Here is a 24,304-nt window from a genome sequence, read left to right on the forward strand (position 1 = left end):
GATGACCCCTGTGAAGAGCTAGTGATGCTGTGAGTGGTTTGAGTACTCATGTGCTGGGCTCTATGAGTAACCGTAGTTGTTAAGGATATCTGGATGCTGTTTGGGTCATAATCTGCCCCAGCAACCTTAGTGTTGAGGTGGCTTTAGGTAGGAAGGGAGTATGGAGGGCCCTATGTGAGGCTCTTGCATCTTATCCACTGTATGATTATAATTACAGGCAGACAACAGCAGTCAGGGCAAGAGATGTCCTCACTGGTTTCAAGGTACAAATTGAGGAAAGAATGTTGTAGGGAGATTGTCAGTCTTTTTTTGAGCCATGTACTGTTCAAATTTGGTGATGTGATTGTGCTTCAAGTGTTGAAACAGACTGGTGGATTAACTTTGATTTTTTTTTCCTCAGTGTTTACATTTGACTTTTTATATTCATTGTCATCTTCACTAAAGTCAAAACACAGCCTGACCACAGACACAACATTTTTCTTTGGTTCAAGATGCTTGAGCTGTTCTGTCGGCCTCTGTGTTTAGATTCTCTTCAATGTTGTTTTCATGTGGCAGATTGGATGAAGCAGAATCACATGACTACATGCACGGTAGTGTGGTTTTAAAGGGTAGTATGTTTTAAAGTACATAAACATACAATCTGTGACTTATTAAGAGAATGCCCAAAAAGTGACGAACCTGAATTATCTTACAAATTATAATTGTCTTAATAATTATAATTGATATAGGCACTATTGCATTGATTAGAAGTTCTCACTGTTGATTTCTATTAACTTTCTGATTGCCTAGTATGAGTACCCTCATAGACATCCTCAACAGTAAGCCGGACAAAAATGAGACACATTAAACAAAATGTTACTGACCTACTGAAAGGAATAAATAAATTCTGACAATGCTAATTTTGTCCACTTATGTCTATAACTAAATACACTTTTTAAAAAGGAAATACAATATTCAGGGTCAGTTGTTAGCAAATCAAAAAATAGCATTTATTTGCAGTTCACTAGAGAACAACAATGCAGTTAATTATGATTATTTTATTCAGCTGACTTTCTTACAGGACACATACAACCCCGTTAAGGCCAAAATGTCTCATGCATTTTGTAGAGATTTTCTATCTGTTTTATTCTAGGTTTTGAGTTTTCAGCTACAATAATATATCTATGAAATAATAATCTGAAATGAAATAATTCTCTCAGTTACTGTTTTACTCAACAGATGTAGGAAAGTACAGGAGGAAAACAGAGGTTCTATACAAAACATCTCCCTCCCCCATCTCTCTCATTATTCATCTCCTTCATCATCAGGGACATTGTGTCAGTGGCAGTGACTTTGATCTCTGATTGAGGACTGTGTGGTAAATAGTTGGTGGGAGAGACACTGAGAACCAACAGTCTAGAAGGTCACTGATACACATACAAACACACACATCTACAAGTAGCCTTTTACCATGTGTATTATGGTGGGAAATGCACCTCAAGTGGCGTGTAGGGATTTAGGGGTGTTTTATGCAAATGAGGTTGAAATTTCTCCAGGCAGCAGCCAGCCAGAGGTGGGTAGTGACTAGTTACATTTACTGGAGTTCTATTTAAGTACAGTTTTGATGGATATGTCTGATGTAATCCTAGTAATTTACAGTAATTTGATATGGCATTGTTTCCTATGAGCAGCTTTCTGAACAGTGATTTGTTCAACTCAGATACCATCGCTAGCCAAAGAAAACAAAATAGTAACTTTACATGAGAAGGAAAAAACCACCCTAATTTTTAATGAAATGCAATGTAAAAAGATTTTATTAGTAATCTTGGAGCATTTTTATTGGTCCGTATATCTTAAAGGACAGTTGCTGTTATCAAATGTTACAGTAAACTAAAAATGGACAAAAATGCAAATGGATATATGGACAGCAGTGATATAAATGAAGTATTCTGGATATTAATGTTATTGTAAGTTCATTCTTGATGCTACACAATTATTCAGATTATTAGTCAAGTTACAGATCATCTTGTTATTGAACATTTATTTATTTTGACAGCTTCCTAAATCTATTTTAGAAAGTCTGTAATATTAGCATATATTTGAATAATTTTATTTGTGTCTGTACTAATTTCATATACATTTAAAAGTGATTCCAAACTTTTGAATGGTAGTATGTTTTCCAAGAAAATTGGTGTCCAACAGTGAAGTTGGCATGATACTGTGGTACTGCAGTGACTGTTGTAGCCCTTCTTTTTGCATCAGAAAACAGACAGATGGTCTCCTAATGAAATCCGTTGTGTAAAAGAATGTTTGACACACTCTCTCTCTCTCTCTCTCAGTGCAGGGCTCACTGACAGACACGACTTATTGTGTAACTCCGCCCTCCCCACGGCTTCCTCCACTTCATCAACCAATCAAATGCACCCTGAAAATAAACTGACCAATCATGGGAAGCAATCGCAGATCCCCAGTGTGAATCAACAGCAGCAGCAGCAACAAGGGCCTGCTGGCAACCTGGGGTCAAAGGGCAGCGGGCCAGGGAACCATGGAGTCAAAGCCAATCAGATCTCTCCAGGCAACCCTGGGATGAAGAGTGTCGGCCAATCAGGTGGTAGTGTTGGGGTGGGTGCCATGATGAAGACTAAGGCCAAAAGAGAAAGGAGCATCTCTATGGATGCAGCAGACCAGAGAGAGACACTCACACCAGCGCTGGAGACAGATGCTAAAGGTTTGTCTCTCTCACACACACACACACAGAGCCTTATCTCCATGTTTTTATACTGTGCAGCTCAGTTTTTATTATGCTCTAAATGGTGGGTCCAGTTCATGGGGATGGCCATGTTTAAAATATCCAAAATCAGAATTTTCTGACCTCCCTCTTTTTTTCTTTTTGAACTCACTGTCCATTCTCTCAACTCTACAGTTACAGATTGTACGTCATCTGTTGCTCTGCATATATTGATTGATCTCTGTTTACTATGTTCTTCAATTGTTGTTGGGTGGTTGGCGGCACGGTGGTGCAGCAGGTAGTGTCGCAGTCACACAGCTCCAGGGACCTGGAGGTTGTGGGTTCGGTTCCCGCTCCGGGTGACTGTCTGTGAGGAGTTGGTGTGTTCTCCCCGTGTCCGCGTGGGTTTCCTCCGGGTGCTCCGGTTTCCTCCCACAGTCCAAAAACACACGTTGCAGGTGGATTGGCGACTCGAAAGTGTCCGTAGGTGTGAGTGTGTGAGTGAATGTGTGTGTGTGTGTCTGTGTTGCCCTGTGAAGGACTGGCGTCCCCTCCAGGGTGTATTCCCGCCTTGCGCCCGATGATTCCAGGTAGGCTCTGGACCCCCCGCGACCCTAAGCGGTTACAGATAATGGATGGATGGATGGATTTGGGTGGTTGTTCATTCTCAGCGCTGCGGTGAGACTGACGTGGTCGTGATGTCCTAATGTGTGTTGCAATGGTATGAATGGATCAGGCATAGCAGTGCTTCTGGAATTTTTAAATACTTTGTTCACTTACTGTCTACTCTGTTAGGCACACCTAACTTGTTGGCCCACCTTGTAGATGTACAGTCAGAGACAGTAGCTCATCTGCTTCTGCACAGTTTGTGTTGGTCGTCCTCTAGTCTTTGCAACAGTGAACAACGGATGTGGTTGGCTGGATATTTTTGGATGGTGGACTATTCTCAGTCCAGCAGTGACACTGAGGGGTTGAAAAATCTACAACGTATACATTCAGATTTCACACAATTACAGATTCCTGCATATCAATAAGTATAAATGTTGTTGTATTAGAAATATATAATGCACTATTGAGATCTAGATTCAGTAATTTAATTAATTTTATGTAGTGCACTACATAGGGAGTATGGAGTGATCTGGGATTAAACCTCTGTGTTCTTTCTCATGCTTTTTGGTGTTTTGATGTCTTTCTTTAAGATGTACTATGGCCCCCTACTGGATTGATATGATAATACAACTATTTTCTAGACAGGAATAAATAAAACAAACCTCCATTTTTAAAATATCCAGATCCATGTGGACAGGGCCTAAATATTGCGGAAAATAAGAAAGTTTATTAAATATGTCCAAAACAGAAGAAACAGAACAAAGCAAAGATAATTATAAACCAAGAGCTTCTACTCCTTGCTTCTCACTGCTGGATGCCTTCTGCTGAAGTCATCTGTGGCTCATTATCATTTAAAGAGACAAGAGCTGAAAGCTGTCATTCTGAACATGGCTGTTAAGACTGGGTAATGTGCTCTGTAGTTGGCAGTGAATATTACTGAATATTTTCCTTTTGGGCAACTTTTTACTTTTAGTCCACTACATTTCAAAGTCAAATATTCACTACATTATGAAAATCTGCTGTTAGTTTATTTGTGGGTAAAACTGTAACATGTCCAAACAAATACCCCCGGCTCCGCACGGCTCTCTGCACAGCACCGTTGCCAGGAGATGGATGGATACAGTCGGAGTGCTAAAACATGTGAGCCTCAATGTCTCCACCTAAAACTAAGTAATACGGCAGATTTTTTTCAGGAAGAATTTGGACTGTTTTGCATATTTGTGACCGTAATAATCACTAGTTTTATTCTTAGGACCATTATAAATCAACAAAATGGTTTGTACTGTTTAGTTAGAGGCAGCAGTGTCTACTATTGATTCATATTACATGGTTTACGGATCTGTAGGTGTCATTAATCAATCCAAACCAAATCAGGTTTATTTAACAGTGTTTAACAATTTACAGTGTAATTTAACAAAATACTTGAAGCAAGGTCAAAACCAGAAATGTTCCAATACCTAAATATTAGTGCAGCAAGATAAACTAGTCCACAAGGCAAATCCAAATATCAAAACCGAATATCAGGCAAAATGTCAAAAAAACTAAAACCGTATTTAAGAGGCAGGTAGCTCAGAATTGCAGAAATGAGAAAAGCTCAAACCGTAGGCCTATTTGCAACTATGAAGACAAAACTGAGAGCTTAAAAAACTACTTAATATTTTTTTTACCTTAAAATTACACCTGCAGTATTATCTTGATGTTTCACTGAGCGGTGATAGGGAGAATAGAGCCTCTGTCAATGCTAATCTTGGCTCAGCTCTGCAGAAACTGAACTTTTGGAGGAGGGCAGGCACATTTTCCCCATGTGTTTATTTATGTGTAATTTTTATTATTTTTTTAATCTGTATTTTTCCTTTGTTTAACTTTTTATTCATTCTGTGACATCGAAACAAATGTCTGTGGAAATCTCTGGAGGTGAATTTGCTGCTGCCTGCAGTTTCTGTAGTATGGAGGAGGTCATATTTTTGGACTTCCTCAGTTCAACTTTATCCATATTTGTCTGACTGTGGACCAATCAAAGTCATTGCGGTCCATGTTGAGGCGACGCAGTTAGTTATATTTCTGGAGATGTACAAGTCAGGCAGCTACGGTGTAGTGTTTGGTTCGATGTGTGCCCTACGGCGTAGGTTCGACGCCTTGGGGTTTATGTGACAGCTGATATAACATTCGTTGTAATTCATTGTAAAGAAAAAAGAAAAAAATATATATATGAAAAAACTATGTCTCTGTTGACCATTCAGATCACACAGTGCTTGATTGTGGCATGACCACTGACATACAAACAACCTCACTGCAGAACACATTGTTTTTAGCTTTTATTTCTAGTCAGCAGTTGGCTATCCAGTGCCGTTCTGATATTGTTCCCCTCAACACAAAACAGAGGATACACAAAAGTGAAAGGGTCTTTTGAAGTGACCAAATTTTTTCTTTAAACAGTTAGACAGTTCTTTAGACAGTTATACTACAGACATGCTTGATATTTTATTTTTATATTTTTATCTTTTATCTTATATCAGTTAAATAATAACTGTGGGTTCTTTAAAGGGGGCATATTTTTCCCTTTCCCACAAGTTATTGCAGTTCCCTGGGATCTTAATGAAAGTATCCAGCAACAGAGCACCGTTCTTACCCTGTCTAAACAGCTCTGGTCAGAATGAAAGGTTTCAGCACCTGTTCTTTTAAATGAGAATGAGGCACAACTGACTTCATTATCAGAGCCCAACTTTAGTGAGTGAGTAGAAGCACTGTTTTTTAGCCATTTTTAGTTGATTCTCTTTCTTCACTATTCTCGTTGTTGCCTTGTTTAATCAGAACGAATGACTCCACGCTTGTCGTGTTTAGTTAGTACTCATTTACCCTTGTCTTTACACTCAATAAATGTAGGTCTCGTACTTTGATTGGAGGGACTCGGATGCGGAGGCGGTCCAATTCTAAAGTATCTGCACTTATGTGCAGTTTGTTCATTAGGGCGTTAGGACAGCGCACCACCAAAAGGGAAAGGGAGGAATTTTTTTCCTCTTGTTCTACCATAATATTAACCAAATGGTTAACTCTGTCAGATGGTCTGTCTTGCCTCTGAGTATCACAGTCCAATCATTGTTAGATTATTGATTCAGTACATTGATCATTGTTCAGTACAATTGTGCTTCTATTTCAGCATCATGCAATATCATCCCTGACTCCTTGTTAAGGCTCTTATTTTCAAGCTGCAGAGCCTTCAGTTCATTCTCTATGGGTTCCGGGAGGGCTATCGCTACCATTGCCGCCCTGAGAGATTTGTCAGGAATCACTACTGTCTGCACTGGACATGCTCTAATGTCCTAATGCACTGAAGAGTGTTTTTTTTTATTTTCTTTTTTTTTTAATATGTCCCCATTTTAAATATCAGAATTTCCTCAGATGAATAGGTTTCTGTATATGTTTTGTATATAGAGAATAGGTAACAAACACATCTAAGCTTAAATGAGTCAATTTCTCTCATGATTCTCCACATTCTGACTCATCTATATCGACACCTAGAGGCCTGGAAGTATCAGGGATTCTGAAACAGATCTATTTTAAATATGGCCAATGCCATGTGGCAGACCCACAGCATAAACCAGTTCAGTCAGGGACTACAGAGCAATGTGAGCTGCACAGAAGTGAAAGGAATTAATAATAATAAATAATCACTTTCTTAAATAATAACGTTTGCTCCTTTAACCCTAAACATTATCCTGAACCTTGCCTCACTTACAAAGTGAAATATTTTTGCTATATTATTTTTTTTGTTTAGTCTTTAATATGCTGTTGACAATCTGTCATCATAAATAGATACCTTCAGTTGTAGTTCCCAGTGGAGCAGTAGAAACAAGGGCCACAAGTATAGCAGACGTATGCACATACATATGTACACCTCAATCCTGCAAACTGACGTGAGAATGCCTGAACACACAAACACACACACGCTCTTATCTTTGTATCTTTCAGCAGCCCTTAACTTGAAAGGCCATTCTGCAGTAATTCCCCTTTCAACTGGAAAAGACTTAAGCAGAAAGATGAAACTAGCTGTTTTTAGAAATGTCCTGACCTTTGTGTGTATCTTTGTGTATGAGAATGTGTGTGTTTTTCTGTGTGAGACCCTGTAATATCCTCAAAGTTCAGGCAGCTTGTTTTATTGTGTCTTTGAGAAAGAGAGAGAGAAATGAGGGGAGAAATTCTGGGATGCCTTTAAACTAGGTATTAAAAAAATCTACTAGGTCAGATTTTGTCATGAGAAGTAAGGTTACATGCTTATGTCCAATGATAAAGAGCACCCAGAGGAAACCCACGAGGAGAACACACCAAACTCCTCACAGACAGTCACCCAGAGAGGGACTTGAACCCACAATGTCCAGGTCCCTGGAGCTGTGTGACTGCGGCACAACCTGCTCCGCCACCATGCCACCATTCCATAATTTTAGATGTTAATATGTTTTAAAGTGTAACATCTATTTTAAGCTATTGTTAATTTAATCTTTTAAATTTAGTAGACGTTAATTCAAATATTGGGGACAAAGTGTCTGGATTCAGACAGCAGAATGTAAACAGATGGGAAAGATAGATACATTCACCTTTTATACAGCTCCTCTCCTTGCACTGGAGAGAGTCTCACAACACGGAGAATCCCGCTGTCCCTTTGCATCAGGGCGGTAAAGTATCCCACTGTTTTGCATGATGAGGAGAAAAAGACTGTTATCTTTTGTTAGCCACATTAGCATTTTTGTCATAAGAGCTAATGGAAAACTGTTAGCATGTCAGTCTCTGCCCTTCTGATCTGTTATTCAGTAATCAGAACCTATTATTTCATTTGTATTTTGTTTTATTGTGTAAGAGACTACAGACACAAGCCACGTCTTCCGTAGAGCACAGTGTTGGTCATGAAATAATCTCAGCCACAGATGCTCCGCCCACAAGTTGACAGGGTGTCTGATACTTACAGTGCACTAACCTGGCCACACTGTCGGGATTCTGTCAGCTACCCTTGCCACGTTACGTGGCAAAAGGCACCAGACTGTCCCTAGAGAGTCTGACAATGTGAGACTAGTCATGAATTAATTGTCTCTGAACCCACTTAGTGCTTTGTATGATGAAAATAATTTTAGTGAGCTAATTTTGAATTTTATCTGTCACGTGGACTATGTAGGGAATATAACGCTATTTGAGACACAGCCTGTGCTCCTCTATTGACTGACAGAGGAGCAGAGCTCTGTTTACTAATGTGACACAGATAAATGACACAGGGATCCATACTTGTATTTCTTTAATTTGAACATAGAAATAAATAATAATACATTAAAATATGTTTATTTATTTATTTATTTTTCATTGGAGTTGTGTGTTCGAGTAAAGGGTATGTACCCAATATGGCAGCTATACACAGTGACATCAGGCGAAACCCATGGATTTTGTGATTGATTTAAAAGTAAGCCGCACAAAGCACCGCCACTCCCCTCCCACTCAGTATTACCATATACAGTGTTAATATTTTGAGACGTTGGATCCTGCCCATCCCTAGTGTCCACAAACATTTGACTACATAGTGTGGTTTAGTGGGAGTGCACAGGACAGGATACAGAAGAGAGTGGGTAGAGGGACCGGAAAGGAGACTGACATATGCAACAAGTTCCTGTATATCAGTGTGTGTCTCACACACACACACGTACTCCTACACACTTGTTCATCTGAACAGTGTGTGGCTGATGTATGAAGAGGGTACATATCTGCTCTTCCTCAAGTCTGTGGGTGTGCTTTTCTTTTCACTCAAGTGTGGGCGGCTCTTCGAGTGCTCTGTGTGTGTATTTGCACACTTGTGTGTGCGAGTGTGTGGTGTTTCACTTTCCAATTTGCATTTGTTTGCTTCATTGTGTTATTTGCGTTTGCTTGGTGGAGTTTAGTATGCTTGTGCTTGTGCGATCGTGTGCGAGAACGAGAGTGAAATCAGTTGGAAATGACTGGCAATAATGTTATTTTGTGAAACTGATTCATCTACCGGTAATAGCATTGAAACTCCTTTTGTACGCGCACACACACACACACACTTTCATTCACAACACATTATTCTCTGGTTCATAACTGAATGAAAGGTAGCAGGTAGGAGGTAGCAAGCCGGAGGTGTGGAGTGAAAGAAAATGAATGTGAAGGCTGGAAAGCCAGTCTTTTAGTCTTTTGAATTCAATGTGTATTCTCTCTCTCTCTCTGTCTCTCTCTCTCTCTCACTTCTTAATTTGTAATTCACTCATTTGTTCCCCTTCTTACTCATTCATTCACCACCATCCCACCTCACCCCACCTCTCAACCTCCCAGTGCCATTCAATCCAGGAAGCTTTACTGACATTACCATATTTGGTAACAATTGATTTGGATGACCAGATCTGTTTTGCACGTTAAAGCAAATTAAATACATTTCCAGGACATTTACTGTTTGTTTCCCAGTCTGTGCTTTAACCTAATCCTGGACTTTCAAAGGAGACCCTGGTTTTCGAATGCTGCCTATTTACAGACAGCACCGAGCCAGATTTCCAGATGAATTAAAGGCAACATCTACGATTGTGGGGAAACACTGTTCTCTCTGGTTTGTTTATGCTCAATTCTCCACGTCTTTTTAATTTGGAACGTTAAGTTTGAAGGAAAAAAAAACTGTTTGTTTGTTCGCGCCTGAAGTTGAACTTGTCTGTAAGTTTTTATTTTCAAATGTAAAAATGTTTTAATTTTCAGTCACCACAAAAACGCTTTGCGTTAGTGTTTATTTTCACGCAGTTATGGCGCACACAAATTTAGAGTCAGTTCTATCTGCAGCAAAAGTAAGTCAATATAACCCACCTAAAGGTGGCACTGTGGCGTAACATGTAGAGTCGCTGTTACACAGCTCCAGGGTCCTGGGGTTGTGGGTTCAAACCATGCTCTGGGTGACTAACTGTGAGGAGTTGTGTTATCCCAGTGTCCTTGTGGGTTTCCTCTGGGTGCTCTGGTTTCCTCCCACGATCCAAAAATACACGTTGGTGGGTGGGTTGCCAACTGAAAAGTGTCCCTGCGAAGGACAGGCGCCCCCTCCAGGGTGTGATTACGGGTGGGCTCCCTGAACGGGTTAAGTGGTTACAGAAAAATGAATGAATAAATTACCCACCTATGCAGCAGGAATAGAGCACAGTCAACATCTTGGTTCATGTTTTTCAACGTTTGGAGCCTTTTAATAACAACCAGATAACAACCTCTGCTGTGAGTAGAGGGAGAAAGCCTAGCATACCCTACTCATTTACAGACACTAGGGCTTCATAAACAAATTAGACCTGTTTCAAGCATTCAAACAGACTGGAGAGCAGCAAATGGTGTGAAAACATCTTTGTGAACGGCATCTCTAAGCATAGTCTTTTATCAAATTTCTGTGGCAGTGGCAAATTCTGATTGAAAACTCTTTTTAAGCCTAGTGTTAGCCTTAATTTTCTAGGGCTGGTTTCCCAGACTCACATTAAACCCACAGCTATTTCATCAGAGGATTGTTCCTGGGGTTGTTGCGTTATATTTTTTAGCCTGACTGTAATAAGATTTGGTATATAACTGTAGTGTTGGGTGTCCTATCCAGGGACTCCTACTTCTTAGTCTGCTGCATTGATGTTAGCGGTGTGGCCCACTACACATCAACCACTTGTCTTATAGAATGATTGTAGAAGCTGTATTTAGATATTAGATAAAAAACACTAGATTATTGATAAATGGTTGTAGTTGCGATTTCATTGATTAATTGATGCATTTGGTGTCTTTTGTTACTTCTTAAGGTCAAAAATTTAGACAAGACTTTCATATCTCCTTTTATTTATTTATATATTTTTGACTGACCCAGATTACTGTAGCTTTGAAAAAGTTAAGAGTTTTCCCATTCTTGCTTGTTATAGGATTTTGGCTGCTAAGTAACTTGAGGTATCTGTTATATTGTATTTCATTTCATAATGCACCAGTTGTTTTTCAACTGGTAACAGGTCAGGACTAGTTTAGCACCCAGTCTGTGTTACTAAAGAGCCATGCTGTTGTAATCTATGCAGAATGTGGATTGGTCTTGTCTTACTTAAATAAGCAAGAGGTTGGATAGCAGTATGTTGCTTCAAATCCTGTATATATCATTTAGCATTAACAGTGCCTTCACAGATGTTCAAGTCACCAATGTCATGTGCTCTAATGCACTCCCATAGCATCCTGGATCCTGGCTCTTCAAATTTCAGGTTTTGATTCCTTTGATCCATTTAATACATGGTTTCTTCTTTGCATACCTTGTAGTTGTGCATGCAGAAATGAATTGTATTCACAGATGATCATTTTTGGAAGTGTTTGAGTGTTGATGCAGATCCAGATTCCTCCCTTTATATCCTTCTCTCATTCACTCATTCTCTTTTCTCTAGCTACCTACTGTTGTGTTTTTTTTTTTATTTTTTTTATTTTATTTTTTTTAAACAGATCATCTCTCCCTCTGTCTCATCACTCAACCTGATTCTCATCTCTCTCTCTCTCTCTCTCTCTCTCTCTCTCTCTCTCTCTCTCTCTCTCTCTCTCTCGCCCTGCAGAAAAACAAACAAATACAGATTCAAATGAAATGCAAGTCACCCTGCCACTTCAAACCACTCTACCCCCACACCTGGACAGGGCCAATGATTAAAGCACACACGTGTGTGTGTGTGTGTGTGTGTGTGAGTGTGTGAGAGAGGGAGCACAAGAGCTGACTCACTCATTTACGTAAACTGATGTCTGCTGGGAACAAAAGAGGATGCAGAAAAGGTCAGCTCTTTATCTCTGCTCACTGCCGACACTGCGTTCACAGGCTAGCGACACCACAAGCTAACCTCTCTCTCTCTCTCTCTCTCTCTCTCTCTCACCCCCCCCCCTCTCTCTCTCTCTCGCGCTCTCTTTGTCTCTCAGTCTCATATTTTGTCTGGTATTCAAGGTTGTGAGATATTTAAAGATGTTTTTCTCCTCATACCGCCTCTGTAAATATCTCACACACAGTCTGGAATATTCCCGCTCCAATGCCTTGCTGGTTACACCCCTTTGGGGCATATTCTAACATGAACAAAAACCAAATGCCTGTGTTTTTGTATTGGCAATAGTCCATATTGTCTTTATTATCCTGCAACATTTTACAGTAAGGGTACATTAGGAGTACTTAAGGCAGTATTAAATAATAAGAAAGTAATAAGCATTATTAACTGATTAAATAAAGTCACAATTAATTATTAAGGATAGAAACAAGAATTACCATTATTTTAGGATTTTCTAAAATTCTAAAAAAAAGCTTGTTAATGCTAATTCTTGTTTCTTCTTATTATAATTATTTAATGATTGTGATTTTATTTTAAAGTTTATTACAGTATTAAGTATCGTGAATTAATGTACGTTTATTGTATGTCCATATGTGTTCAAATTGTTAGTTATGTACACCTAAAAGACGTAGTATTTGCATTTTGTTATATGTACAAGCACTTAGGGACACTAATATTTATTGTAAAATCAAGAATATTAATAAGGAGTTGTTGCTGTGAGAACCTCTACTACTGTTCTGAGAACACTTTACAGATGCTCCAGAGCACATCAAGCAGTGGGTGCTACTGAATACCAGTGTCAGCAGTCGGTGCATTGTAAAATAACTAGCCTATATTAACTAATTAGAAGAGTTGTCTTCAAATTTATGAATATATACACATTGAAATTCGCCATAAATGCACATATAGAATGACTGAGAGCTTATAATATAGGCACTTTCATAAACCAAATATGTGGGGTATGTTAGAATATTGTAAAAGGGGAATTCCAGAGTCTTTTCAAAATTTCTGCATAATTCAATTGCCAAGACATGGCTGGACACTGAATCAGCATTTAAGATTAACTAGAGAAAGTTACAGAATCAAAATTCTTTTCAGCATTAAGGATTCATTTTGTATTTCATTATGTGAATATGTATAAATAACCCTGTAACCTTATCTTACATTTTAAGATTTTTAGAGACTACTAAATTACTATTACTAGTAATTGGGCAGCACGGTGGCGCAGCAGGTAGTGTCACAGTCACACAGCTCCAGGGACCAGTCCCCCTCCGGGTGACTGTCTGTGAGGAGTTTGGTGTGTTCTCCCTGTGTCTGCTTGGGTTTCCTCCGGGTGACTGTCTGTGAGGAATGTGGTATGTTCTCCCTGTGTCTGCGTGGGTTTCCTCCGGGTGACTGTCTGTGAGGAATGTGGTATGTTCTCCCTGTGTCTGCGTGGGTTTCCTCCGGGTGACTGTCTGTGAGGAGTGTGGTGTGTTCTCCGTGTCCGAGTGGGTTTCCTCCGGGTGCTCCTGTTTCCTCCCACAGTCCAAAAACACACATTGGTAGGTGGATTGGAGACTCAAAAGTGTCCGTAGGTGTGAGTGGCGCCCTACCCAAGGGTGTATTCCTGCCTTGCGCACAATGATTCCAAGTAGGCTCACCCACCGTGACCCTGAACTGGATAAGCAGTTACAGACAATGAATGAATGAATGTACAATAAAATGTGTTTTCTGCATTTAACCCATCTTTGGAACAAACACACACATAAACACACACACACACACGCTACTGCTCTAGGGCCAATGAATACACACATCCCGAGCAGCGGGAAGCCATCCACAGTGCCCAGGGAGCAGTTGGGTGTAAGGTGCCTTGCTTAGGAACACCTCAGCCATGGATTGAGGAAACCTAAATCATCAACTGATGAGGGCTGGGTTCAAAATAACTGAAAATCAAAGTTAAAACTGAAATCATAAGTTGATCAAATTTGTGTGAGTTTAATCCTGCCCACTCATAATGTTGCTCAGTAGTGGCTAGCTCTCACATGGCTGTATACACTCCACACAACAGCTGGGCATGCTCCTGAGAAGAAGGCCAGTCAGTGGCATCAATGCCTTCATTATCTAGGAACTGCCTACACATTAGAGGTGGGCGATATGCCCAAAAAGTTTATCACAATTATAATTTTTTTTGGTATTGATCAATTTTGATATTATCACAATGAAAATTTTTGTATCACTGTGACTGTTTTTAAAGGGCACCATTTATAAAATAAAATGTTCATTTAGTATACAATGTTTAAATTCAAATAATTTAAATAATCAATTTAAATAATTTTGGTTACACTCCCAAAATGAAACACTTTAACATACTTATGTTTTATAGTAATGAAATGATCTCTTATTTATTGTCATTTAGGGCATTATCACCTCATGTGTTCAAAATAGTGGAAAGAGTAACAAGATAAATTAAGATTTGAAAAATAAATTTAAAAAAAACACTCCCAAGCGCTGAAATGTAAACTTATTGCACTTAACCCATTAGAACGCTTGTAACAGTGCAAAAAAAAAAAATCTAAAGCCTATGTTGCCAGGAGAATTCTGAGAGTACAGGCGAAAAGTACAGGTACATTACTGTCATTAAATTACATTAAAGAAAAAAACAGTGTAAATGTGCCTTTACAGGTACAGCAGTTGTTTTAAAGTGGTTTTACATTTATTTTTTCCAGAACTAGGCGTGAATATTTGTAAGATTTCATTATGAGAAGACGAAATTGGGTGTATGAAATCAACGCAACTTAAAATTCTACAATTTTTATAGGACAATCAGGTTCCCTAAGTAAAAGTACAGAATATGTACCCTTCAGAGTCCCACCACATTGTCTGACTATTGCTCTGAGAATTGCATCCTGGTACCCAACAGCAGTCAGGGTACTGTTGTCTTACACGTTGGAGGTTTGTTTTTGAGCAGTGTATTTAAAATATATAGACATTGTGTGTGTCTGATTTTGTGAGTGATCTGATCAAAGCGTTTACATGCACTTGAGAAATAAGATATTGTGCAAACTCTGAGATTACATGAGCCCAGCAATAATCTGTTTTCTGCTTAAGCCAGCCAATAATATCACAGAAAGATGTGACATCAACTTCCTGTTGTGGCTGAATGAATTTTCAGCTGCAGAACAACGAGAGAACTTCAGGATATGAGCCTGAGATGGCTCTACACTCTGTCTGGTTATGTTTGCAAGCATGCGCAGACTGAGAAATCTGAAAGTAATCAGGGCATGAGTATACATGTGCAGAGAAATCAGATTACTGAGTTAAATCCAGCTCTCTTAAACCGATTGCTTAATCAGAGTATGCTGAACTTTTGAATAATTGACAGAATTCCCCTTTCCAGAATGTCCCCACTGTTCTCATACAGATTTGAGTGAAACTGCTTTGGAGGGTGTGTCTGTTTGTGTGTTTCTGTTTCTGATGGTTCATGCTGTAGATTATATTGTTTAGATTGTGTAGTTTCGATTTCATATTTCATTAAGGGTTTGGGGGGGGTTGTCTTTGTGTGTGTTTTTGTGTGTTTTGCCGTTGGTGTCCAGTGGAGGGGGTGATGCGCAGCAAGCGTCGATGTGTGCTGGAGAAGAAGCAGCCCTACAGTGGAGATGAGTGGTGCTCAGGGGCCGAGAGTGAGGAGGAGGAGGAGAAACCCCCCACGGCTACACACAGTGAGTTTTCCACACACTTAAAGCCACTGAACTAGTCTGTTCACTAACACTAGTGCCTACAAGTGGCTGTATTTCCAGAAGAAATTTTAGAAAGATTATAGTGGCTGAAGCATAATCATTCTATGTGCAATTCATAATCATCTTTTAATAATTAGTTAAATAATAAATCGTCTTATACAGTACCAGTCAACAACTTCTCATTAGTCATTGGTGGAATAGGGCTATTCACTGCATAGAACTCTGTACCAGCCCCTACCTCTACACAACCCAAGGCTGTGTCTGAAATCTAGTACTTCCATACTGAACAGTATGCGAAAGCAGTATGCAAGAATGACTAGGGTGTTCGAATACATATTCGTCAAGCATTACGTGAAAAATCCCGATTCCACTGAAGCTGCAGAGTCTAGAAAGAAAAATGGTGGAAAGAGGGAAGCCAGATTTTTGTGTATGATCAAGCAATAAAAATGAAAAAAAAAATATGATTATGGGCAACATTAAGTAACGTTATAAGTAACTGTACGAAATACACAAACTCATTTTGCTTATTGTTTAAAGTGATATTAACGTTACTTGCACATTTTTAAAGCTGTTATAAGGCCTGAGGTAAATTCCTCTCTCTCCAAGCTACTGCAAGATGGTGTCACAGTGTGGAGTTAGAATCCATGGGGGAAAGAGCCCCAGCTTTTAGTGACTAAAGGGACTTTTATCGTAGGTGGTGTGATGTCATAGGTCAAAGGACGTTGGTAAGATGGCGGATGTAGTGCATCCGAGGTTGTGCGGATACTGCGCACTTGCATGCTGAAAGAGCATACTGATTTAACGGTTGGGCAGTGCGTACTGGATCCAATTCAGTACGTATTGTTCAAGTACACGATTTCAGATGCAGTCCTCGTCTCAAACACATTAAGAAGGCGAGTAGTTCTACAAATGAAGCTGATTGAGAGAAAGCCTATAGTAAAGAAATTCCAATAATAAAAAACATACCCTTATTCCCTGTGGATCCGAAAACATGTTCTTTAGGGCTGCAGTGGGTTTTCTGATAGAAGTATTTTCTTATGTATATTATAGTCTTTCATATTCTTTTGTAACACTTATAACACTTTTTGTGAGTTTTTTGTGATTAAACCTCAATAAATGTTTAAAGAGGTTTAAAATCTGATTCAATAACTGCGCCTTTCAACGAGAAGCAAGCTTTTCTGCACCTCTCAAAGGTTCTATCGCAAAATGCAACATAGACGCACAAGCAGAATGAGACACTGTTTATTATTATCTTTATTTTTAATCAAGTGGCCTTAAAACACCATATTTAGCAAGTTTCCCTGTTTACCGTAGCCATGGGGATCAAGGATGGTGTAGCATTGAGCGAGTAGACACTGACTGACGCAGCAATCCACCAACCACAGTAACATCCTTTACTCACAGCTTTATACAACACAGTCGTCCTTAAAGTATCCCAGAAGAGCTGTTTGTCTTGTCCCATCTGTTATCTTTATCAGCAATGACAGTGTAAAATATTGCATTTACAGAATTGTTTTAAAGGAAACTAAACATTATTTTTTTAAAATAATACATTTAAATGTGTATCTGTTAATGTTTAAGATTTCTAAATATAGCTTATGTGTGGACATTCCCCACTTTCCAACTGTGATTAGACATGGCACGGATCTCATACTAGGTATCACTATTGTGATGATATTGGCAGAAAATGTTGGATTGGATATTGGAAAGCAAAAAAGAAATGAATTCAATCCAAATACATAATGCTCATATTACGCCATGTTGTTAACTATTTATTTCTCCCTGTGTGGTAGTAGTGTTTCAGTTAAAACTCTGATGGGTATTAAGGCTTTAATATTAGTATCGGGATCAGAAAAAAAGTTGTGGTATTGTATTATCTCTATATGCAAATAATGAACTAATTAGCAAGGCTTTCCTTCAAAGCTGGCTTGTTATAACAGGGAAAACACTACAACATGGAGGACAGTGGTACTCGTTTGAGGGAACTGAGTCTAATTTAAATGTAAAAACATGCTCATTACATCCTAACAGTCAATATGTGTGTGTGCGGTATTTGAATATATAAGCAAACAAATACAACAGCTCCCTGAGGGCACAGGAAAACCCACATTAAGATATCATCACACTCTTTCTCCCCGTAGCCTGGAGCCCCTACAAACTACACTGCTGCTGGCTTCAGGGCAGATCGTAGTGTTCCTATTGGAGTCAGTTGGTGACCACAACCTCAGAATATAATGTCTTTACCACCATGCCTAATGCTCAATATCAGACCAAGCTGGAGTGCATGGTTTTTATTTTGAGACAGGGAACGAGAGGAGAACTAATGAAACCCATTGATTTTTCTCTAACTTTATGTTCATTTCATTATACAGTGATATACAAAATGTGTGGGCACTGGTCAGATTACATACATTCACTTCTCCTCATTTAATTCTAAGATATTGGGGTGGGGTGCTGGAGGAAACAGGATGGGGAAGTGAGATTGGGAACCACATGTGCTCCTAAAGCCTAAGGAGTACGCTAATGGACTAATGGACTCTTGTAAAAATGTGTGGATATAGAAATGTGCAGATTTAGTCATTTTGTTTCTTTTTAACATCCAATATTGTGTCGTATGCACACAAAAAAAAAAGAAAAAAAAAAAAAAAAGCATTCTAGCTTGAATTTCAAATTCACCACCTGTTCAATCTTAAATGGAGCTATAATTATATTCAAGCACTTTTTACCCCTCAGCTAAAATTATTATTAAGTCATTCTACGTTAATCAGATCTTAGTAACATTCTGCCACCAACATTAATATTAACGACCACCTTAAATGGTCTAACGTTACATTAAATCGCATTTTACTTAACCTATTTGAAATAAACATGCCCTTTAAAAAGGGAACTCAATGTTGTCTATGCAGCATAATGTTCCATAAACAACAAAATTGAGGGTTATAAATGTATAATTACTGTCTACATGTTAAACAAAACCTAATACAAATGATTACTATCTTTAGCTTGCAGTTCTTTCTGCAGAAACATGACGCATTTGAGTTTCCTGGGAAGATGTGTTGACGTTTCGCATAGACTTACAAAATGTGACTTAAAGGGGACATTTCCGATTGTGGGAAAATGCAGTTTGAAGTTCTCTATGTTCTCTGAAAAAAACTCCAGATGCCTCTGCCATGAGCAGAGAGAGAAACAGAGAAAGCCTATAGCACACTGGACAGAGACAGTTTTCTTTTTTACTCATTTGCAGACACTGGGGCTTTATAAACACACTAGACCGGTTCTGAGAACGCAAACAGACTGGAGGGCTAGCAAATGGTGACGAAATATCATCTGAACGTTTTTTGTTTTACAATCATGCACTACGCCTTTAAACAAGTGTGTTCAAACTACCATTTCATTTCTGGCTTATTAGATCACAGAAACACAATCAGAACTGAAATATGTGAAATATGGTTCCTTTCAATCCGTACCACATTTGTGTGTGTAAATAGAGGAGGAGAGTGTTGTTTATTTTCTTTCTTTCTTTCTTTCTTTCTTTCTTTCTTTCTTTCTTTCTTTCTTTCTTTCTTTCTTTCTTTCTTTCTTTCTTTCTTTCTTTCTTTCTTTCTTTCTTTCTTTCTTTCTTTCTTTCTTTCTTTCTTTCTTTCTTTCTTTCTTTCTTTCTTTCTTTCTTTCTTTCTTTCTTTCTTTCTTTCTTTCAGAGAAAGGTCTTTGCCATCTCACTGAAATGGAATATCAGCTTCTTCTAAATGTATTATGTATCTTTAAGCATGCAAATACATAAATGCACGTCATAATATGTGAGCGCATGCGTTTCCTCCTGGTGCTCCAGTTTCTCACCACAGTCCAAAAGCAGTTGGTAGGTGGACAGACTGTGAGAGATTGGCCACAGGTGTGTTTGGGTGTGTTTGTGCGTGTTTGAGTGAGTGTGTGAAATTGTCAACAGGTGTGTGTGTGTGTAAGTGACTGGGTAAATGTGTGAAATTGTCAGCAGGTGTGAGTGACTGGGCAAATGTGTGAAATTGTCAGCAGGTGTCTGTGTGTGTGTGTGTGAGTGAGTGACTGGGTAAATGTGTGAAATTGCCCACAGGTGTGAGTTAGTGACTGGGTGAGTGTGTACAGTTGTCCACGGGTATGAGTGTGAGTGAGTGAAATTTCAACAGGTGTGGGTGAGTGACCAGGTGAATGTGTGATATTGTCCACAGGTCTGTGTGTGTGTGTGAGTGAGTGAGTGACTGGGAGAGTGTTTAATGCCCTTTGATGGACTGTTGCCACATCCAGTATTTGGTTCTGTCTTGATACCAATGCTTCTGGATAGGCTAAAGACTCACCATGACCCTTATCTGGAGCAAGTGTATACAGAACATGAATGAATGAATGAAAAAAAACTCTCAATTTCTAAGGTTTAGACTTGAGCCTCCCATGCTCTTTTATTTCCTAGAGTCTATCTACTCTACTGCTCTGACAAGATTAGATTTCCATGGTAGAACAAGCGTAGAAACAAGGACAGGTTATATTAGTCCTGTGTAATTTTTCGAGTTAGTAAATGTTATAGCATGTCTTGGGGAAAAGGAATATTCACATTTTTAGTATATGTATGCAGACACACATAGAAGTGATTATTCGAGATTACATAGTGCTCCACCTCAAATGTGAAACTTTAAACAACAAAACTGAGAAAAAAAAGAAAAAAGGTTTTATTTTATGTGATGATCTTGAATGTTGGCTGTCCCATGCTAATCACAATGAAAAAATTAAGATTATATTATTAAACACTTCAAAGCTTCGGGCATTACTGTGATCACTAGCCACCCATTATTTGGCAGTGGTCAGTCCTTGTCCAATAGGTCAATCAAAATCAAGGATGGAGGGAAAATGTGACAGAACATTATTTGATTGGTCAACTCTGCCAAGCTAATCAACACTACAGAGGAGCTGAAGTCAGAAAATTAAAGGGCTGACATTTTCCATCTGTTCTTCGCTTGAAACTTCAGCTTTCAACTTCAGCAGACCACCTAAAACAGATTCACTATTCAGACACATTCAGTTGCTGCTTACTGGCTGTCATTTGTAGTCTTTACACTGTGTTTAAGTGCAGGTTTTCACAGAAGACGTGACTGGTCTGAAGGTGATCAGACAGCCTTGGCTGGCACTAGTTCTTTGACGCAGACTTGGTGCATCAAGGCTGTGAGATTCTTCATGCCTTAGGCTGTAGCTGAAGGAAGATCTGAATCAGCACATAGTTGGAGTTGACTCCTTACCTGTTAGCTGCTATTTTAGGATTGGTGCTTGCCTATTATTTATAGGGAAATTCTAATCTAAGACCAAGATTAGGCCCATAGCTGGTAGTCATTTGATGTCATTACAATCATGAAATTTACATACACTTTATGGATAAAAGCATTGGGACTCTAGGTTGTTCTGGGACTTTACGTGTTTCATTCAGTCCCGTTATCACAGATGTATAAGACCAAGTAAGACTGTTTGCATTTAAAAACATTTGTGGAAGAATGGGTCTTTCTAAAAAGCCCACTGAATTTGAGTGTGGCACTGTAAGAGGATGCCTTTGTTGTAACAATTATTTCTTGAAATGTCTTCCCTCATGGATATTTCAAAGTTAACTGTGAGTGGCGTTATTGAAGTGTATTTGTTTAGGAACCACAGCAACTCGGCTATGAAGAGGCAGACCATGTAAAGTTAAAGAGCAGGGGTTGCCAAATGCTGAGGCGAACAGCGTGTAAATGTCATCAACACTCTGCTGACTCAATAACTGTAGATTTCCAAACCTCAGAAAAGTGTGCACTGGGATTTTCATGGCATGGGTTTCGATGTCTGAGTAGCTGCATGCAAGCCTTACATCGTCAAACACAATAAAAACATTGCATAGAATGTTATAAAGCATGCCATCACTGGACTCTGGAGCAGTTGAAACATGCTCTGTAGAGCGATGAATCAAACTTCTCTATTTGGCACTCTATCTAATGGACGAGTTTGATGAATACCAGGAGAGTGTTACCTGCCTTACTGCACTGTGCCAGCTGTAATGTTTGGTGGAGGAGAAATAATTAATGCCATTAAGGTTGTTTTCAGGGATTGATCTAGGCTCCTCATTCCAGTGAAGGCTCTCTCCATCTCCATGCTTCCAAGATTGTGAAAAAACAGTTTGGGGAAGGCCTTTTTCTGTTCCAGCATGACTGTGCCCCTGTGCACAAAGCAAGGTCTATAAAGGAATGACTGAGTGTGTTTAGAGTGGAAGACCTTGACTGGCCCACACAGAGCACTGATTTCAACCCCATCGAAGCCCTTGGGAATTAACTGGTACATCAGTGTCTGACCTCACAAATGCTCTTCTGTGTGACTAGGCAACAATTCTCACAGACACACTCCAGGATCTTATAGGAAGCCTCCCCAGAAGATTGGAAGCTGTTATTGCTGCAAAGGGGGAAGCCATTTTAATGTTTATGGATTTAGAATGGAGTCATAAAAGTTCCTGTAGGTGTATTGTGTAGGTGACCGAAGACATTTGTCCACAGTGTATACTGACATGTTCAATCTACAACCTGAAGCAAATGGTGGCACAATACAGCACAGCCAATTAGATCCAGAACCATGTCACTTACATGTATCATCTTTAAAGGAACAGTAATCAAAATATTTGATTTGATATATTTTTTACTGATCATTGGTGCATTTTATGTTCACGTTCATGAAAATTCCTCATTTGAAAATATTGGTTTTGTATTTTGGGAGTCAAAAATATATTTAGTTTAACCCTTTATTAAATGGCTAAGAGAGTTTTCAAGGTTCTGGGTATCAATAAATAATTGAGCCCTCCTTAGTGGTTTGTAGTTAGTGAGCAGAAATATGGTGCTGTTCCAGTGCCAATTTTCTACCTGGAACAGAGTACTTAATTAGTACTTGCCCCATATGGTTCCAAGCCAATGAAGACATCCTGCACAAATTCGCCATTAGTAAAATCTCCAAGTTACAGCAGAGATCGCATTTTTTGTTTTTATTCAAATCACAACAGCAGTTCATAAAATGACACCATGGTCTTTTGAAGAGGTTCAAACATTCCTTGGATTGGTGGCTGAAGAAAGACTGCAATGAGACCTAGACGGTGCAGCAAGGAATGGAAAACTTATACTGATCTGTCTGAACTGATGTGCAGAGCTGTGCTCAGTCCCAAAAAACACAAAAACAACGCTAAACGATTCCGCCACAGCTGTTGTGGTTTCCAAAGCCTTCGGCTCCCGTTAGGGAAGGTGTTTTGCGACATCCCTATCTACATTTCGGGGAGAAGTCATTGTAATGGAAAACCATCCAGGTACCAGGGACCAGTCGAGAACTGTAGGTACCATGTAGTGGAAAAGCATCAGTCTCCTACTCTTCTATGAAAGCTGAACACTAGACATGGAGTTCTGCGTTTTTGACAGGTCTCTCTGGCCAATCATTGCTCAGCAGTATTTGCACATCATGATTTAGTACCTACTTGGCTTGGGTGGAACCATAGGTGAGCAGGGACTAAAAAAAAGCACCATATCTTGCAGGTGGAAAAGCTAAAGAGCCGAGGCATGTCGAGTCGTGTACCTTCCATGCAATGGAAAAGCGGCATAAAGGTGAACATGTTAACTGACTCCCTACAGTTCTGTTCCATTCTAATAGCAAGCCATTCTTTTAAAAGTAGTGTATCATTTAAAATTAAGCTTCTTTGAGCACACCTCCTTTGAAGGTTAACAGAACCTCTGCATAATGTAAAGCTCCTATACACTACCCATTAAACCAAGGACCATATGAATCTTAAATAAAGCGTCCACATCTACACAGAGGGGGTTGCCGTTATCTCTGACTCATTTGTGTACAGTAATCCATAGAACTTGAGGCATGTTATATTGTGTACTCTTGCTAAAGCTAAACACAAACACACATACACCGCTTCATCAACCTGATCGAGTAATCCCAAAAGCTTTCATTCTGTTCTATTCTTCCCAGTGAATGGATAAACCAAAGAAACCGAGGTCCTTTTGAACTGTACTCACAGCATTTCTGTACCTGACCTCTTACTCAAGTCTTCTCCGGCTCTTTCTTTTTTTCCTGTGTGCTCTATGGCCTTGAAGCACAAAAGGCTCCTTTTCATAAAGCACTCTATTTTGCATCTCTGCATACATCATTTCATGACACAAAAGCCAGGCTAACAGGCAGTGGTCATGTGACCAAAACCGTTCTGGGGCCATTCCATGTGATATAGCTCCACCTAGTGGCTGTTTCTCAACAAGCTGTACGGTTTTCTTTCTTTTAAATGTATTGTAGGCTGATGTTCTGAGCCTGTCTCAAAGTTTCATTTACAGGTAACTGCAGTTAATATAATGTAATATTCTACAGTTAAAACCTGTTATGAATGTATTATTGTACAATGTAATTAGGTTTTTTATAACAGGGTTCTG

General features: G+C 39.2%; 1 protein-coding gene across 5 annotated transcripts in view; it reads left to right on the forward strand.

Moving 5' to 3' along the window:
- The window catches only part of bcl9l (bcl9 like), a 69,845-nt gene that overhangs the window by 36,744 nt on the left and 8,797 nt on the right, over positions 1 to 24,304 (forward strand). For 4 of the 5 annotated variants that reach the window (XM_066684842.1, XM_066684845.1, XM_066684841.1 and 1 more), the window contains 2 exons: positions 2,319 to 2,707; positions 15,720 to 15,845. In XM_066684842.1, coding sequence (XP_066540939.1) covers positions 2,398 to 2,707; positions 15,720 to 15,845 — 436 coding nt within the window. In that variant the 5' untranslated portion in view covers positions 2,319 to 2,397. The remainder of the gene's footprint in view (positions 1 to 2,318; positions 2,708 to 15,719; positions 15,846 to 24,304) is intronic. The other variant, XM_066684844.1, reaches the window with a different exon arrangement.

This window comes from Hoplias malabaricus, chromosome 11 (assembly GCF_029633855.1).
Source record: "Hoplias malabaricus isolate fHopMal1 chromosome 11, fHopMal1.hap1, whole genome shotgun sequence".
Lineage (NCBI taxonomy): Eukaryota > Metazoa > Chordata > Actinopteri > Characiformes > Erythrinidae > Hoplias > Hoplias malabaricus.